Source organism: Cyprinus carpio, chromosome A11 (assembly GCF_018340385.1).
Source record: "Cyprinus carpio isolate SPL01 chromosome A11, ASM1834038v1, whole genome shotgun sequence".
NCBI lineage: Eukaryota > Metazoa > Chordata > Actinopteri > Cypriniformes > Cyprinidae > Cyprinus > Cyprinus carpio.
Genome location: NC_056582.1, coordinates 22883025 through 22901230, shown reverse-complemented (window position 1 = coordinate 22901230; position 18206 = coordinate 22883025). Strand labels below are relative to the sequence as shown.

The 18206-nt window shown below is 38.1% G+C and overlaps 1 protein-coding gene across 3 annotated transcripts in view; it reads right to left on the bottom strand.

Moving 5' to 3' along the window:
- Window positions 1-18206, bottom strand: part of LOC109054488 (paired box protein Pax-7-like) — a 58847-nt gene that overhangs the window by 19622 nt on the left and 21019 nt on the right. For all 3 annotated transcript variants that reach the window (XM_042766853.1, XM_042766854.1, XM_042766852.1), the window contains exons 5-7: window positions 16008-16207; window positions 6342-6507; window positions 4929-5125 (exon numbers count right to left, since the gene is read on the bottom strand). In XM_042766853.1, coding sequence (XP_042622787.1) covers window positions 4929-5125; window positions 6342-6507; window positions 16008-16207 — 563 coding nt within the window. The remainder of the gene's footprint in view (window positions 1-4928; window positions 5126-6341; window positions 6508-16007; window positions 16208-18206) is intronic.

The following is an 18206-nucleotide window of genomic DNA, read 5'->3' as shown; positions in this document are numbered from 1 at the left end:
CACAAAAAAAAAAAAAAATCTCTAGTTTCTTATAGAGAAAAATGCACTGATGCTTTATTAAAAAACAGCATACTGACCAGAATAATATGATAAAACATTTAACGTTAAATAAAGCTTCCAAAGAACATTTCAATAATCTAAAGATCTTTTTCCCCCATTATAAAGAACATTTTGTGCAATGTAAAAGTTCCATGGATGTTAAAGGTTCTCCATGGAACCAAAGATGCAAATAAAAAACTTTTATTTTTTACAGTGTGAGGAACCATACAGCAACACAAATGTCACATGCAGCACAAACTAGTGTCCAAGAAAAGGTTAAGAAAAGATATTAAACTTAAGGTAGGTAGGTCTGACATTTGCAAAACTATTTTCAATTGTCATCAGGCCGAAGACTAAAGTTACACTCGAATCGAAAGCCTTACACCAGAACCGCAGTTTATTTATTTATTTATTTATTGCCCGTGGCGACTATTTTGGCTGTCTGATGTTCTTGGCAGCTGCCAAGCAGGTCTTGTTTTTTGAAAAGCCTCTTATAGGTCTTTTCCATTACTGCCAAATATAAACAGTATCTGTTTTAATATGGCTTCTAATTATTAAGTATCAATTCCCCCTCTCGCGGCGCGAGCGCACGGGGTACGGATGAATGCCGCGCGCTCATCCGCTTTGATTCGTTCGTCGGGAGAGCGTGCCAGCTGACACGGTGCCCAGTCTGTGGCTTAACGCAAGTTTTTAATAATGTGTGGGACTACATGAGTCTCCGCGGCTCATTGATATTCACGTGCCTAATGTCTTGTCAAAACTGCGAGGCGAGGGAGACGGCGAGAGAAGCGAGCACTTGAAATTTCTGAGGTAGGTTTCTTTCCTTTTTAGTCGACGCCAGCACAGGGTTCTTAAACGTAATTCATCCCCTTTTTTCCGAGAAGGACTAATGGAAGAGGGAGAGGGTTGAAGCTTCTCCGCGCTTATCTCTGTCTGACAGTCGCGAGCAGCGGTTGGCGAGGGCTGCTGTTAGCGCGCTGTGCTGTGCGGTACGGTGCAGGCGAGCAGGCCCGGGGACAGGGATCAAAGGGAGGCTCGGGTGAGCGCCGGTTTTCTCTCTGATCCCTCCGGTGGCGAGACCCAACCCCGGTCGTGCGCTGCCTTACGCACTCATCCCTCAGTGCGTCCGCGAGGAAAGCTTCATTCCACAGCACAAACACACGTTTACGCACACGCACACGCGCACACACACACACACACACACACACACATACACACAACGCGCAACAGCCACTTTTCCCTTGCTGCTGCTATGTTATAGTTATGATTTAATCACATTCAAATTCTCTCTGCTACTGCTGGTAATACCACGTGGGCTACCATGGACAAGTATTGTGATAATAGCATGGTATTTCTTAGATATACTGTCTTTGATGTAAATATCATGGTATTTAATTGTGGTTTTTCTGTAATTCTGGCCATGCTTCATGACAAAGTATCATAATATTTCCATCCTATACTGTACCATATCGCAAAAAAAAAAACGTTTTTAATGCATTGCAAAACATATTCTAAATGTCCTCAGTTTACTTTAAATTATAATATATATATATATATATATATATATATATATTATATATATATATATATATATATATATATATATGAATGTCAAAGTATCATAATATTTCCATCCTATACTGTACCATAGTATTTCTAGTCTTCGATGTTCAAGGCTCCCTCTTATTAATCAGTGTTGTTATAGTTAAATCATTACATTGAAATTAAATTAACAGACTAATTAAAAGTAAAAAATTAAACACATTTTCATAAGGTAAGCTGTCTGTGGTTCTGCAGATGCATGTTGTTTTCCTCACTCTCCCAGCAGGTGTCCCTGTCAGGCAGAGCCGTGGAATCCACCTCAAACGCTTCAGCCAAGAAACACATTTCCCAGGACCACTCTTAAAAACCCCTTTAAAAAGGCATAATAGCCAGCACGAGCTCCTGACATCTCGTTCCCTGTGGTTGAGCAGCTCTAGATCCATCTCTGGCTCTGATACTCTCCGGTCTTCTGCAGAGAAACAGGAAACTTCGGCCTTATTTACTCTTGATAACATCATTTAGAGATTTTCTGCTTGGTTATGGGACATTAGCTATCTCAGTATGGATATTTGAAGGGTCATCGGGCCAAAATATATAATTATGTAACTTGTTTGTAAAACAAACACAGCTGGAGATTTTTTCTCTACTGGAAACTTGTCTTCCAGCAACAAAAATGTCTTCTATCCAAAGGAAGGAAAGGAAATAGAAAGGAAAAAGAGTGACATTTCCCTGACATCTTCCAGAGTACGTGTCCTTATCCATCACCTGCTGTTCGACAAAATGAAATGGGGTGATACGGCTCACCTCAACCCAAAACATACCTGCAGACCAGCCGAGCAATGCCTAATAGACCCCATCTGGCACTGCATCACTCCCAGACCAGCCTAAACTTATAATCAAGGACTACGACAACAACAACCGCTGGTGGATGGCTTTTCTACTGGCCTGTAATGGGAAAATACGCTCTGTCTGGATAGGTTACACCAACACCTCTGCCGAGATCAGCAGGAGTCCATTACCGCCCACCACTCGGCCACCACAACCCATTTACAGCCGCATTTTTGTCAATCTTTACCAGCAACCAGTAGCCCATCAAAAGCAAACGCTTGGAGAAATAGGTCTTTCGTCTGAACACATGCGTCTATCTCCTCCAGACAGGTGTTGTCTGCGAAGTTCCAGTATAAAGGAGTTATCTTTGATCTAAAAAATAAGAAACACATTTTTTTTTTGCAGGTGTCACAGGAGACAAGGTGACATCTGATGTTTTGGAAAGGGAAAAGGTTCCTGGCAGTTTATTTTTACTGAACAGAACAGCCAGCCTTCTTGTACTAAACAATCAGAGTTAAGTGATGTCTGATATGAGCCCAGCATATGCTCTTGCACCTTGTGAAACAGAGATGAGGATTTTCTGTATGAAAGCTGCTATGGTTGCGCAGACAGTTTGAATTGTGACTGAACTCTGTCTCACCTGTCAGAAACTGCATTTATATATCCTCACAATGACTCTCGTGTATGGACGAGAGAAACACAGAGAGAGTGAGAGGTCCTAGATCAGAAAGATTAAGAAAATAAAAAAGTCCTCTTTTTTCATAAGAATGTAGAAATGTTGAAAAATATTATGATGTACTATTTTACATTAAACTAATGGAAATTGTATAAAAACTATATATATATATATATATATATATATATATATATATATATATATATATATATATATATATATATATATATATATATATATATATATATATATCTATATTATTTTGTATATATATATATATATATATATGTCAGTTATTGTGATCAAAAACACTGAAAAACACTGAAATTTTGGGTAAAAAATACTACTACTACTACTACTACTACTACTACTATTAATTATTATTATTATGTAAAATAATAGTTCTTGCAGCCAAGAAATAACTCAATCTGGGATGCTTTTTAAACATATATTGAAATATTATATATTGAAATGTATTTTGCACACTTGTCACTTCAAACCCATACATTTCTTTTAAATAACAATTATTATATTATTATTTCTTTTGTAAAGAAATTCATACGCCGGACCAATTTATATTAATCTACAAAACTCCAAGCATTCAAACTTTAAAGTCGTAGTATACACAAATACACTGATAAAAAATTCAAAACATAGCAATCATAGAAAACTGAAATCTATTGTTCTTCCATTTAAAGCCTTTAGACCTGATCCACAGCATTATATATGTATAATTTATTTGGAGAAAGTGTTTAAGCGCAGCTGAGAAGGAAGCGAGAGGCAGCGTCTCCATCACCAGTGTTAAATGCTGCCATTAATAGAAAAAAGACCTCCATGTCTGCTGGTATTTACAGAGGTTTGGAGCGAAGGCATTAGTGCTCAAAGCCCCTGTGCCACGATTAACAATCTCTCTCACTGTAAGACGCCCATGTTATCCTTCCAACGTTGTAGTTACGAGGGGAAAAGCTCTTTTTTTGTCACCAAATCCTTTATTCTTTCTTCTCTGGAAAAAAGAGGGTAATACAGAGAATGTTTCTCAATCTGCTTTGAGAGAGCAGGGGAGAGAAAAGGAAACCCCCAATAAAACATGTGTGAATGAAAGGGTAATTGTGGACAAATGCAGCATTGAAATTCATTTTCAACTCTTTACACACCATTTCAATCTTATTTTATGCTTGTTAGCCACATCTTGTTGGTAAGGGTCCGCAAGACTGCCCAGTATTGATGGATAATTGTGTATAATTCACTCCTTACATGCGATTTGCATCAATTCGCATTATTTTTTAATGACGTGTATTTAAGACAGCACCATTTCTGGAGAAAGTCACCCTAAATGCTCATTAATGAGGACTAAAGAGGATACCTGGGAAACAAACAAGAGATCCGCACACTATAAGAAATGAGTGCAAAAACAAAGCAATTCCTGTCAAATGGCACCTACTCACTCTCAATATATACATATCAAATATATATTCTGCTATTCTTTACTCTGACAAAATTACCCAAAGTAACATAAATGTCACTTTTCTTGCTAATTATCTTCTTTTTATTCTGAATTCCGTCACATTAAAGTAAAAGCCATTTCATGCTGACAGTTTCTGATATAAAAACAGCAAAGGTTTGGGAATAATTCTAATGATGTTTTCAGACTTGGAAAAACTAAGCAAATTAAGAGAAAAAAACCCCACTTTCGTTTCTCCATATCAGTGCAAAAATGATCTGTTTCCACACAAGCAGCGGATGCTAGCTTAACTCGACAGCGTTCTTGATCTCTGAACCATGCTGGCGTTCATTCAGCGTGCCTTTCATCATTTTCACATTGGAAAGAGGCCTCTGCACTAACCTGTGGCGAAAGGCCGTTGCTCACGGGATTCATGTGGTTGCTTGAAGCTGACGGGCTCATAAAAGTTTCTGAATAGCTGGAGAAGGTGTGGCGGTTGGATGAGAGGCCGTAGGCAGAGCTACTGTCAGCCGAGAGGCCGCCCTGGTGCATGGAGGAGGGCGGCAGAGGCTGCGGCCGGTGCAAAGTACTGCTACCATCTGAAACACAAACACAGGGACCATACTGAGGTGACACTTTAGATTCTGAAACACATATTGACTATTAACTAAGAGTTTTCCCCTCAATAAAATAACTAATTTGCTGCTTATTAATAGTAAGTTAGGTAGTTGTAGTAATAGTTATGTATTGGGTATGGTTAAGGGATCTAGAATATGGTCGTGCATTAATATGTGCTTTTTAAGTAATAATAAACAACCAAAATGCTAGTAATATGCATGCTAATAAGCAACATGTTAATAGTGAATAGTGTTCCCCAATCTAAAGTGTTACAGATACTGGGATATTTTTACATCTGGTACTGTGGCAACACCATATTGTTTTGGATATGCACCATACAGTAGTATTGCAATGAATATGGTACAGATTCAGTATCATCTGATACCATAAATCAGTACTGCTTTAGTTGTAAGCACATTGTTTTTGCAGGGTTATATACTGTTCAAAAGAGTTGGTAAGATTTTATTTGATGTTTTTGAAAGATGTCTCTTAGGATAAAATTGTTTAGTTACATAAGCAAGGCAAGATTTTTTAAGTTTAAGATTTGTAAGTGATTTTGTATGAATTAACTTATACTCAATTATGAAGTTACATAAGCAAGGCAAGATTTTATATATATATGATATGTATATGTATATATATAATATATGTGTGTATATATATATATATATATATATATATATATATGCAATTACATTTTTACATTTACATTTGTGTTAAATGTTTATTATATTCAAATGTTTTATTATTCTTTGTTTTTGTATTTTTATTTTGTATATTATATTCTATTATATTATATTATATTATATTATATTATATTATATTATATTATATTATATTATATTATATTATATTATATTTATATTATATTTAATTTCTGTGATTTAAAGCTGAATTTCCAGCATCATTACTCCAGTCTTCTGGAGTTTATTATTAACAATTTATTATTAACAATGTTGAAAACAGTTGAGCTGCTTAATATTTTTGTGGAAATTGTGATAAATTTTTTACAGGATTTTTTGATGAACAGAAAGTTCAAAAGAACAGCATTTATTAGAAATAAAAAATCTTGTGGAACATTATAAATGTCTTCACTATCAGTGTTGATCAATGCATCCTTGCAAAAAACAAACAAAAAATAAATTTTGAACGTTAGTGTGTATGTTTAGAGTTTTATGAATTATTACTGTATTCTACCTTGTGAGAGAGTGGTGGTGGGATACGTTGACTCTGGAAGCTGATAGGTGGGTAAGGTTGGCATGCCGGTTGGTGGAAAGCCTCCGGGCAACAAGTGGTTGAATGCTGCCAACTGATTTGCTCCCGCTTGTTTGCGCCACCTTGCTCTTCGGTTGCTGAACCAGACCTAATAAAAGATGGAAATGAATTTTTTTTAAAGAGACTGACAATTGTGGAACACAAATACCCATTTCTAAACAAGATTTCATCCACATAACATGTAGTTGAAAGCAATCAGCAGTCTTCCAGACAGGTTCATGGGCATGTGTGTGGCAGAGAGTGTGTCCTCATGGGAAACTGCCTCTAAGCATCTGCTGAGGTCCCTGTTGTTCTAGTTAAGTGGCTAAAGCTGTGATCTGTATAAACAGGCTGCTCTCAGCTGCCATCAGAGACAAGAGGTCGTAAACAGGTCAGAGGTAGCCCACACATCTCCTCTATAGACATCTTGAGTATGTTTATCTACCTGTCGGACACTTTAAAGAGAGTCTAGAGGACTTTTACTGCAGCGGTGTTGTCTGAAATACACACACAGACAAGGACACACACAGACATCTGTCACATCTTTAACATACTGCTTCATATCAAGCTGTAATACTAACTGTTTGGTTTTACAAAATTATTAATGTAGATAAAATAAATGGACAACTGATTTTAAAAAAATTGAGCTTCTATAAAAAGCACTTTATGGACAAAAACTTCCTTTTGTGTGTGGACGTTTTTTTTTAAACTACTTGAAATTGGTTAAACTTTTTGACTGTTCTTGAAATTTATAGACTTTTTTTCCTCATTTGGGGTCATAAATGTGCATGTTTTGACATATATATGTTGACATAAGGCTATACAAATTTTGTGCCTATGATGGTGTTAGTCGTCAAACTGACCCCTACTGGTTTCTATGCAATTCATCAAAAATCATCATGAAGAGTGATGCAAAAAAGAAAAAAAAAAGAAAAAAAAAGACAAACTACAAAATTGGAAATGCATGTCAAAATATCCAATATCAGATATACAAATTTATACACATAGATACAGCATACTCATTCAAAGCAATGAATAATATTATATAGCAAATCTCAGCTGCCTGTTTTTTTTTATTATTTCATGACATAAAATAACTGTATTACCATCCAGCTCTTTATATAAAGTTAGATATTAAAGTATGTCCAACTTTACTGCCAACATATAGTATGCTTGCAGAAGGTGAAATATACTATATATACATATATAAAGTAGCAATTCTCAACAGCTTGATTGCTTGAATTGTTGCAAAAATGTAACTATATTATTGCCCAGTTCTAATTTGTTATCCACTATATTATAACAATTTTATAATGATTTTCTGTAAAGCTGGTTTGAAACAATGTGTACTGTGAAGTGCTATACAAATACATTTGATTTGTCTTGACTTTACTATTGTGTCAAAAACTAAAATATGAAATATATATTTGATCATTTAGGGTCAATTTGACCCTTTAACACAAATGGAGGACCTATTTTATTAGCAGCAGGATTAAAAGTGGTTTATTTTTCTATCATTAAAAGCACAAAAAATAATAAAAAAGAAAGATTCTCATTTACATTATTCATGAAATCACTCTTCAAATGGCTTTGTTACTTAAAGGCAAAATGTGTCGTTTTTTAGTGTTAAAAAAACTTTTTTAAGTCCGACCAAAACAAATGTCCATTCAAACCAGACTGATTTCAGACAGTCGTCTTAAAACGAGGACAATTTGCACATTTTAAACCAGCTTCTCCGCCATCAAAACATGAATATAATTAGCATCTCTGAAAGCAGCCCGCTCTATTCCACAGGAACAAGACTGGAGCCCTGTGTATGTGAAAGGTTGGAGGACACTGATCTATGCCATGCACTGGCAATTCATCCGCGTTTAATACACTGTCAGGGCAGTTCATCTAGCGTTGTGTTTAAAACGGGCTGGTCCATTGTGTGTCCAGATGAAAGGTGGAGACAAAGGCCTCTCAATACACCAGGCTGAAAAGTGTCCACAAAGAGTGGGCGTCCCTTTTTAAACGTGCCTTTAAGAGCTTCACTTTCATGGTATGCACACAAGGACACTCTCTATTCTAATGCAACGACACCGTAGACACACTCTACAAAACACACTCGCTGGCTTTTTCTTATAAAGCATTGCTTACATTGTCCATGTGCAAAACTGTCAGGCCACTAACAGCTAGCATCTCATTCAGAAGACTTCAATGGTGCGCCAACTTTTGATGCGACTAAAGATGACTCTTAACCATCTGTCATGTGTCGGATTCGAATCTTTCTTTCTTATGCTCTCAGAAAGTGAAACCCCCACCCGACCGTCATCCTCTCAAAGGGTTTAGGAGGAGACGATTCACCCCCCTCTGCCTGTCTTGAGCCTGAACCTGGTGTAGCAGACAGATAAAGGATGGTCTCGCGTCCTGAAGGAGCTCGGGAAACACATGTGCTGGGATTCGAACGGACTGGGAATCGGACAAACAGGTTATGAAGAATGGAAGAAGGCTGTGTCCTTCCCCCATCAACCCAAAAGTGTCCCGCTCTGCTGTGCCTCCTGACCCTTGACCTCTGAACCCCACTCTCCACCCCTTCATCCTTTCATCCTGACGGCCTCCACCTTCTTTCTTCTGCCGCAAATTTCAGATACTTACTTCCGTGACATCAGCAAGGAACAGTTTTTTCATGCACTGCTCAATTTTCAGATTTTGCCTCCATAATCATGCATTCTTTTAGACTAATGGAAAGGAAACACCCAAAATACACTTGTAAGTGTTTAGTTTATGTATTTGCATCTGTAAGTTTTAATTACAATACAAACTCTGTGCAACACTTACACCTTACAGATTTATTCCTATCAATATTCTCAAGGTTTTTACAGAAGGGTTTGTTCATATTATATTTGTCTGATTTATATAACATTTTATTCTTAAAAATATTTCTGTCTGTTGACAGTATTCTGATTTATGGCATGATAAAAAAAAGAGATATACAAAGTCCCCCCCTTTAATATGACACAACAGGTGAAAAGGTTAAAATAATAAGTATCACCATAGTGTCCCGTTAATTAATCACACTAGATTAATGCAATTGTTTTGTATTACAACTTTTCTAAAATGTTTTGTTTAAATATGCAAATAACGCAATGTCTAACTAAATATGCAGTAATGTGCGTACATTTCAAGTCAAGTTCAAAACACTTGTTTCATTTTGTTCACTTATTAAAGTTTGGTCACACTTTATTTTAAGGTCCACTTCTCACCAATAACTACAACTTTTGCCTTAATAAACTCCTAATTACTACTTATTAATAGTTAGTAGGTAGTTGTTCAGTTTAAGTATAGGGTGAGATTAAGGATGTAGAATATGGTCATGTAGAATATATTCTTTGTAAGTACTAATAAACAACCAATATGCTAGTAATATGCATGCTAATAAGCAAACTAGTTAATAATGAGAATTGGTCCCTATACTGAAGTGTTACCTAAAGTTTTTACAGAAAGAATATTTATCTCTTTTTATCACTCCATGTTTTTAGGGATAAAATGTAATATAAATCAACTGAAAAATTAACAAACCCCTCTGTAAAAACCACCAAAATATATACTGGAATAAAGTTTGGTGTATGTTAATGCTGGTGTATGTTAAGTGTAGATTTCTGGTTCAGCACAGGAAAAAAAAAAACTCATTTTGAGAAAACGGGCTTTAAAGATTAGTACTCTAAATGAAATCTACGGGTGCAAACAGATTAAGTGTAATAAAATACTTAAAAGTGTATTTTGAATGTTTTCTTTTCATCGATCTGAAAGACGACGTTATAGAATGCAAAATAGCCCAAAATCTCAAAACTGACCAGTGCATGAAAAAGGGTTTTTGCCTGTAGTATCTTGCCTTAAGAATTTTTTCTTAAGTTGTTTGTGAAATCTTTTTAATCTACTCTCGTCACTTCACAGGGATTTTGGATGTGATTTTTCTACAGGTACATGGAAAAGCAAACTTTTATCGATTTTAAATCTGGCTTGTTTCTTCTCTGGCTTTTTGCTTCATCTTTCATCCTCACACATAAACTATGCCCATGCATTACCAAACAATCTGTGAGATGCGTAATGCTATGGTGATTCATAAAGAGATTTGGGATGCATCATTCTCAGCGAGCTGCCTGCATCCCTGTGGTCAGAGCACTTACGACACAGCCAGCAGATCTTGTGGCTTTACCATGTGCTCGGTGAAGACTCCAGTCTGCCTTAATCACACCAGCAGCCCGTGAAGCATATCTGTCTAAGTGAATTTGCTGCTTTTGAAAGCAACGTGGTGTCACAGAGGTGCACGAGTTAACTCTATCAAGTTAAATATTAAGCCCAATATGCCTAAATAAATAGGGTTCTGTTTTATAGCACAGAGGGATGCGTCATCATAGTGCCTTGCTGAGATTATTATGTGTGTGTTTTCTGGGTCACTCCAGTCGTACCCTCTGAGCTGGATTTGGAACCCAATCACAAAGTCACCTTGAACAGTCCCAGTTTCCCCCCTTGCTGTCTGCAATCCAGCCTAATTCCTCCACTGAGACAGTTTTCATCCAGCCCACACCAAAACCAAATGAGGAAGAACTTCAGCGCCGTCCACTGACAGCAGTTCTTATGGAGAAAGCTGAAGCAATGGGGCTGATACAGGATAAACAGTTTGAAATAATGATAAAAAAAAAAAAAAATTTGTGTTATTGATTGTTTATTTGTTTGTTTTTGTTTTTTTTTTTTTTGGACGGTTAGTTCAAAAATTATTTATATGTATTTTATTCGCCTTTATTTCATTCTAAACCTGTATGACTCTCATTCTGTGAACACAAAAAATATATTTTGAAATAATGTATTTTCTGTACTTTTCTGTCTTTTCTTACGGTGAAACTCAAGTCACATTCATTTAACAAATATTATATAAAGCGCTATTCATATAGCACTTTATATAATGCTTATTCTTTCAAGCAGCTTCACATTAAAAAACAGGAAAATAGTGTAAATGTTGTAAAATTCAACAAATATGAAACAAATTACATTTCAGCTGCAAAGCAGCTCTACAGAAGACAATAATTTCATTATTCAGCTCAAGTTATTTCAAGTTTTGTTCTCCTCTGATAGTGTCAGTGTTAAATCGATAATATTATTGCATATATTGTGTTGCAAAGTTCAGCAATTATGAAACAAATTCACTTCAGCTATAAAGCAGCTCTACAGAAGACAATACTGTCATTATCCAGTTCAAATGTTATTCTCATCCAGTAGTTTAACTGCAGTTAAATCAGTGATATCACTGAATATTAATTATCTTTTAAACACCAATGTCAGTGAAAGTCATTGGGGTCCAGTGTTGTTTCTTCTATTAGTACTGCAGAAGAAAGTAAAGTTTGAAATGGCGAGTAAATTATTATTTTTGAGTGTATATCTCCATTTTAATCAGTCAAAATTCAATAAATAGCTTCACCTCAAATCGTGAAGTGTGTGAGAAACTGTGTGTTTAGCTGATCATGTGTGCATTTGTTTCAGTCGTTAGACTATAAACCCAAAGACAGAGCATCGTCTGCAGGAATCTATGGAGATTTGTGTTTACTGCACACACCTGTCACGGATAAACAGGATAAACCTGTGTGCACACGCACAATGTTTCTTATTCCTGTCTTTTACGAGATGTTTCCTGCACCACAAGTCCCTTGTTTGTGAGACCGCAGTGTACACCAAAACACATCCACACGTGTGCACTTAATAAGTCACTGCAAACAGTCGCCCGTAAATCCAAGATAGTGTTGGATATAGTTGGAACAGTCTCCACTCAAACCTGTTTCTTCTTAAGGAAAATGTTGTTAAGTGATACTTTTAAAAGGTTTCAGGCCATTCACCTCGTGTTTCAAAAGAATAAACATTAAACAAGGGCGACATCTGTTTTTATACCAACTAATGTGATTTAGCCAACTTCAGTCTAACAAGCAATGTGTTGACTACATCAAACAAATCTTTTCTTCTGTGGCCCGCTTGAATTCTCTCTCTCTCTTTCTCTCTGTTTGTCGCTATGCTAATTAACATTACTGGGAATGCGAATTGCAAAAAGGAGACTGGGATTACTTAGATAAGAATCAACAAACACAAAGCGTCTAAAAGAAAGTCATTTAAATTCTAATAATGCAAAACTGTTAGAACATTCTCACTGATGCATTGCAACAATTTTGCTCTCTACAGTCTTCATAAATCTTATTTATTCTTTTATGGTGCACAAGCTAAGACTGTCAGGAACAGAGTTGCCTGTTGGGCTGGATGGGATTTTCTTGCTAGCATTTTTCTGGTCTCGGGGTGCAAAGAATTGCTGGAATATTATATGGAATATTGCCATAGAAATAGTTTGCGTATAAAGTATGTATTATAAAAACTGCAGAGAAACCATAAAGAGACAACATCAAAACATAATATCTTTACAAAGTGCATTAATAGTTAACTGTCCTGTCTTTCCCATTTAATTAGTCAATTTATTTTTCATAAATACATTCTATGCATTTTATATCCTAAATATCTTCATGACCTACACAACCTCTACTTTATAGCTAGCATTAAAACACACAACTCCCAGGTACAGAACGGCTAACTTCCTGCCAAATTGATTTCTACGCTTCATAAAAGGGAAATATTTACTCCTTATTAGATTCTGCTAACTATAATAGCTGCATGCTAAATGCACACTGCTGGTGAAAGGGGATCTATGTCAGAAAGGAGGAACATGAGCCAGCGGCGCGGCTCTCTTATGACTGCTAACTGAAGTGGAGCCTGCCGTAATCTCTTAAAAACTTCAAAATGAATAAGAACAGAATGCAATTCAATTCATCGGGAATGATTTATAACAACCACCAGCCTTTCTGCCGCTCTCCACTTCTCTCTCTGAAAATTCTCTCTTTGTTTCACCAAGCTAACACTAAGAATGGCCTGTGGTGTGGTGAGTGGTGGTTCAACTTCCTCAGATGTCACATGGCATTTATGTGGTGCTCATTCACCTCGTGGAAGTAAAGCAGCAGGACTATGAAGCCACAGGGAGAGCGCCTCTGCAAGGCTACATAACCCTGTCACCACCCTTTAACATCCCCGCAACCATCAATCTATCAATCACAATACAAACACAATCTATCTATCTATTATATATACCTTCAAATTTCAAGGCATTTTAATTAATTTATTTTTTTTCCAAAACAAGTTTAAAGTTTAGATAAAAAATCTAGTTCTACTTCATTACACTTGAATTTTAATTTTAATTCTGCATCCTGTTTGCTACATCAGTTCAAATTCAATTCAAATTCTGGAATTTAAATGTCATTCGCAGTTTAATTTCAATTGGTTACAACCCTGACCTCTATTTTACTTGCCATGCATATTATTCCCACAAGACTGCAGAAGGAGGGCTGTCTAACACTCTCTGGAGTTGATGATCCAGGGGTGGAGAGGCCCCTCTTTTGGCCCCTGTCTCACCCCAGTGCCCTCTTCTCTACTCTCCACTAAACTGACATCTGCCGGATGAGTCTGCACAGCTGTGGCGGAGCAGGTCACCAACCGGGCCAAAGGTCTGATCTCACTCTGGCCTGGGAGGAATCTCTGTACAGAAACCTACTGACATACCCGAAGCCAAACCAGTGGGAACTTCTGTGAAACGCCCCTAATGGTAACTCCATGAAGAAGACCTGCATTCGTGCCATGAAACAGCATGCCATATTTTATGAGAACACTCAAATAAGTCTCTGCCAACACAGCTGCCATAAATTGGCACATACGAGCCATGGAATGTCTTGTTGGGTCTTGTGCCAAACTCGGACACCTCGTTGAATTAGTGTTTTAGGTGGGTAAAATGCATTATCAAGTACCCTTTAATGTCAGTCCAATGGGAGGTCAAAGTGTGAGCTATGATGAACTGCAATTTTATGAGTAAATCTATACGAGTACTATACCAGACTGACTCATTTAACAGTTAAAAGTCAATGGCAAAACAACACATGAAATCCCCATTTGGAGGGGGCTGCTTTGGGGAGGGGAACGGCTTTCACAATCCCACAATCCCCCCTCAACACTAGACTGAGCAGCGAACAACACTGCAGACCTATGACCAATATTTACTGTGCTTAAGCAGAGTCATTTTCTTAGGTTGACCTTTTTGGAAGATTCAGTTTGAGCTGACCTTTGGAGATTTTCAAAGTGTTCCAGAATTAGATTATGAGAAAAATTGCATTAACAAATTATATCAATGGCTCGAAGACCTCAGCTTTTCACATGATATCCCTTTAGCCCTATTACGTGAGGGGGGAAAATGTGTCCTTTTGGTTATTCAGTCTTGTTCAAGGTTTTTCTTCTGGTCCTATCTCTTGTCATTTACATCAGTTACCATAAATACGTCAAGCACCCCCAGGGGATTCTTACGGGCCAAGAAATGCACAATTGACCTACAAATATGGCTCACTGGTTGCCATAACATGCTGGAACAGAAGATGCTTGTGTTTGACAACCATGTTGCTTTTCATTGAACAATTAGAGGTGTTTTTAACAGCCTTGGTCTTATGCTTATTATTATCACAGTTAATATGGATGGTCAAGTTCTAGTTGTTTAACTCAGGGCTTTCCCTTTCTCCCTTTCAAAATCCCCAAGACACCTCTATCTTTTGTAATGCTGTTTAAGTAATAATGAATGCTTTTACAATTTACATACACCAGAGCTTAGCATGCATAAACCTGCAATCAATGCAAACCGGTCTCCTAAATACATCATATGTGAAATATTGCAAGAAAGCAAGCATAGCATAAATCTCTCAAAATTCTCCCAAGAGTGTGGAAGCAACCATTTAGACACATATGTCTTCTTCCTTGAATTCTCAGAGACAGACAAAGACATATGTTAAATCAGTTACCCTGCTGATGTGTATGTTCTGGTGAGGGACCTAAGCATAGGTACCCAGGATCTATGGAGGGCGACATGAGGATGAGAGTTTGGAGAAACCTAGACCCCCCCCACCCCCACCTTGTTGAGTCTTTTACAAGTGCTTGATTGATTAATGTTGTTGTCAGGGAACAGAGTCCCCAGAGAGAACCAGAGGGATCCTTTCTGATATGTAGAGGGATTTACAAGTAGCGGCCAGCTTTCAAGTGCTGGGAAGGGATCGCCGGCCAAGGGAAGAGATGAGAAATCCATCAGGAATGCATTTTGTCTGTTCTTCTTTCTTCCTTCTCTTTTCCCCTATCCCTCTTTTTGTCTCACACTAGCTCAGAGTGCAGCTGCTGCTATAATTCTACTGTATTTGTTTTGTGATGTTACATAAAACTACAGGGTTCACAAAGCGTCCCAAAGACTCGGGGTGAAAGTAATAGGGCAGGGCTCCAACTGTCATATGACTGAGTGTGATGTACTCCCTGAGGGGAGGAGAGGTCAAACAATTAGTCTCCGCTGAATAAATAAATATAACAAACACCAGCAATGAACAGAGGCATCTGGATGACAAGAGAAGAAACCACTCCAAAAGGAGGTCTAAAAGCCAATCAGATAGTTAAATGCAATACATTCAGTTGCAAAACCGTAAAGGGGAAGTACAGATATCTGTGCAAGTGAGCTTATCCCACCTGTACACGAGCCTCGGTCAGTTTGGTCCTCTGTGCGAGCTCCTCTCTAGTGTAGATGTCGGGGTAGTGTGTCCTCTCGAAGGCCTTCTCGAGCTCCTCCAGCTGCTCCGCCGTGAAGGTGGTGCGGCTGCGTCTCTGTTTCCTTTTCAGGGGGAGGTCGGGCTCCGACTCCACATCTGAACCATCGTCCGTACGGTTACCTGCATACACAGTTTGGAAATAAGTCTTTGAGAGGCTTTGAACATCAGCATCAAGTCTCTGAGGCTTAAAAAAATGGCAAGTTATTTAAAATTTTGATATGAACAGCAATACCATAACATACCACGAATTTGTCAAGAGAAAATGATCCTGAAAGCCGAGACCAGCTATCACGGCGATATTAATGCTTCCGTTATCTCGACGTGTCAATGGAGCCCTAGATACCGTTTTATTGGGTCTTATTCATATGTGAGAAGTCTTCAGACACATAATCCTGCCACTGAGCCCTGGAGAGGCCTGGGGGACGTAACTGTGAGGGTTAGGGTAATCTACACCAGACACCTTGCTCTCGCACGTCCGCCTTATTCTCTCTGTAGAGGCCTGGGGCTAGCTCCTAAGAGCAAGTGTTTGAAATAAGAATGTATGAGACTTCTGGGCCATTCAATCCCTCTCTTTGTGTTTCAAGCTAGTGTTTGAAATATATTACAACATATTTTACATTACTTTTTTTCAGGCATGCAGTCAAAGACAAGTGCAGATCGCAGTTGGCAGTTTGCATTTTAGCCAGAGGAGTATTTCCCCGGCACAAAGACGAACACTACTACGACCGAGCCAAGAGAAGCGTTTGTAAGGAGAGATATGCAGTGCGTTAAGATATATTACCAAAATACATTACCATGATAATTGATTCTAAAATTGCATCATACTTTATTTGTGAGCCACCTCTGTATATCTATTCATGGCAGCAGTGAATAGAAGAGGTCCTGTCACAAAAATCACACTTTTACATTTGCTTTCTTAAAACGCATGAGTGCTAGCAAGCAGCGTAGCGTGAGTCTTGCTCCAGGCCCTTTGGTCTTGCATCATCCACGGGGGAAAGACAGAAGAAGGGCTCCGATCTCCTTCCCCCGCAACGCCACAGCTGCCACAGCAGAAACAAATCTCCTTTGAGCCATCATACGCACTCTTTGCCCACTGCTGATCAGCAGGTTCCTGCACCCTGGACCACTTCACACGAGTTTTCCTGCATCTCCATTTTCTTCTGCCAGACCGGAGCCTGATCATCTCTCTCAAACCCCACATTTGCCAGGCCTCTTCTATGGCTGATAGGCTGCCAGGAAAAGAGGTTACAAAAAGGCCTGTGGGAGTGTGCAAGTGTGTATATTAGTATGTGCATGGGCGTGCGAGTATGTCCATGCGTATTGGTGAATGCATTCTTCTTGGTGCATGTGCAAGAATTAGGTGCACTTGAAACTGACAATAGGGGAAAAACACCCCCCCCCCACCCCAGCGTAATGCAACTGCCAACAACAAAAAGAACCAAACTGTGGGCGTGCAAGTATGTTTGTGCATGTGTGTGTATCCACACACGCATTCTTCTTAGTGCATGTCAATTTTGGTGGACCAAATACTTCCACAATAGAAGAAATTCAACTGCAATTGATCAATAAAAAGAACCAGACTCTGCGCATGCAAGTATGTTGGGTATCAACAAATGCATTCTTCTTGGTGCATGTTGAAGTCCATGGAAAAGACAAAACAAACTATGGTCTTGTGTATTCACGCATACATTCTTCTTGGTGCATATCAATTCTGGTGCACCAAATACTTGCACAACAGAAGAAAAAACTGCAAATGAACAATAAAAAGAACCAAACTAGTGCATACTTGCGCATTAACAAATACATTCTTGTTGGTGCATGTGCATGTATTTGGTGCAACTACATCAACAAATAAGTAAGACCCCTTTCTGCAATGCAACCGCTTTAAGATGAACCAAACTGCTGCAGTCTCCAGACCAGCTCTGGAGTTTAATTAAACAAGGAATTAGCGGATTATATGGAGACTATCATTACAGACCACTCGAGCAGTCTTCACAGAATGTCTTTTTGTCTCCCCAAGCTCTGGCTCAATGATTCTCAATGGATTACATGCGACCGCAGGACATGAGTTCGCATTCATTAAATCAATTCCTCCATCTTCCCCCTTTTAATAAAAGAT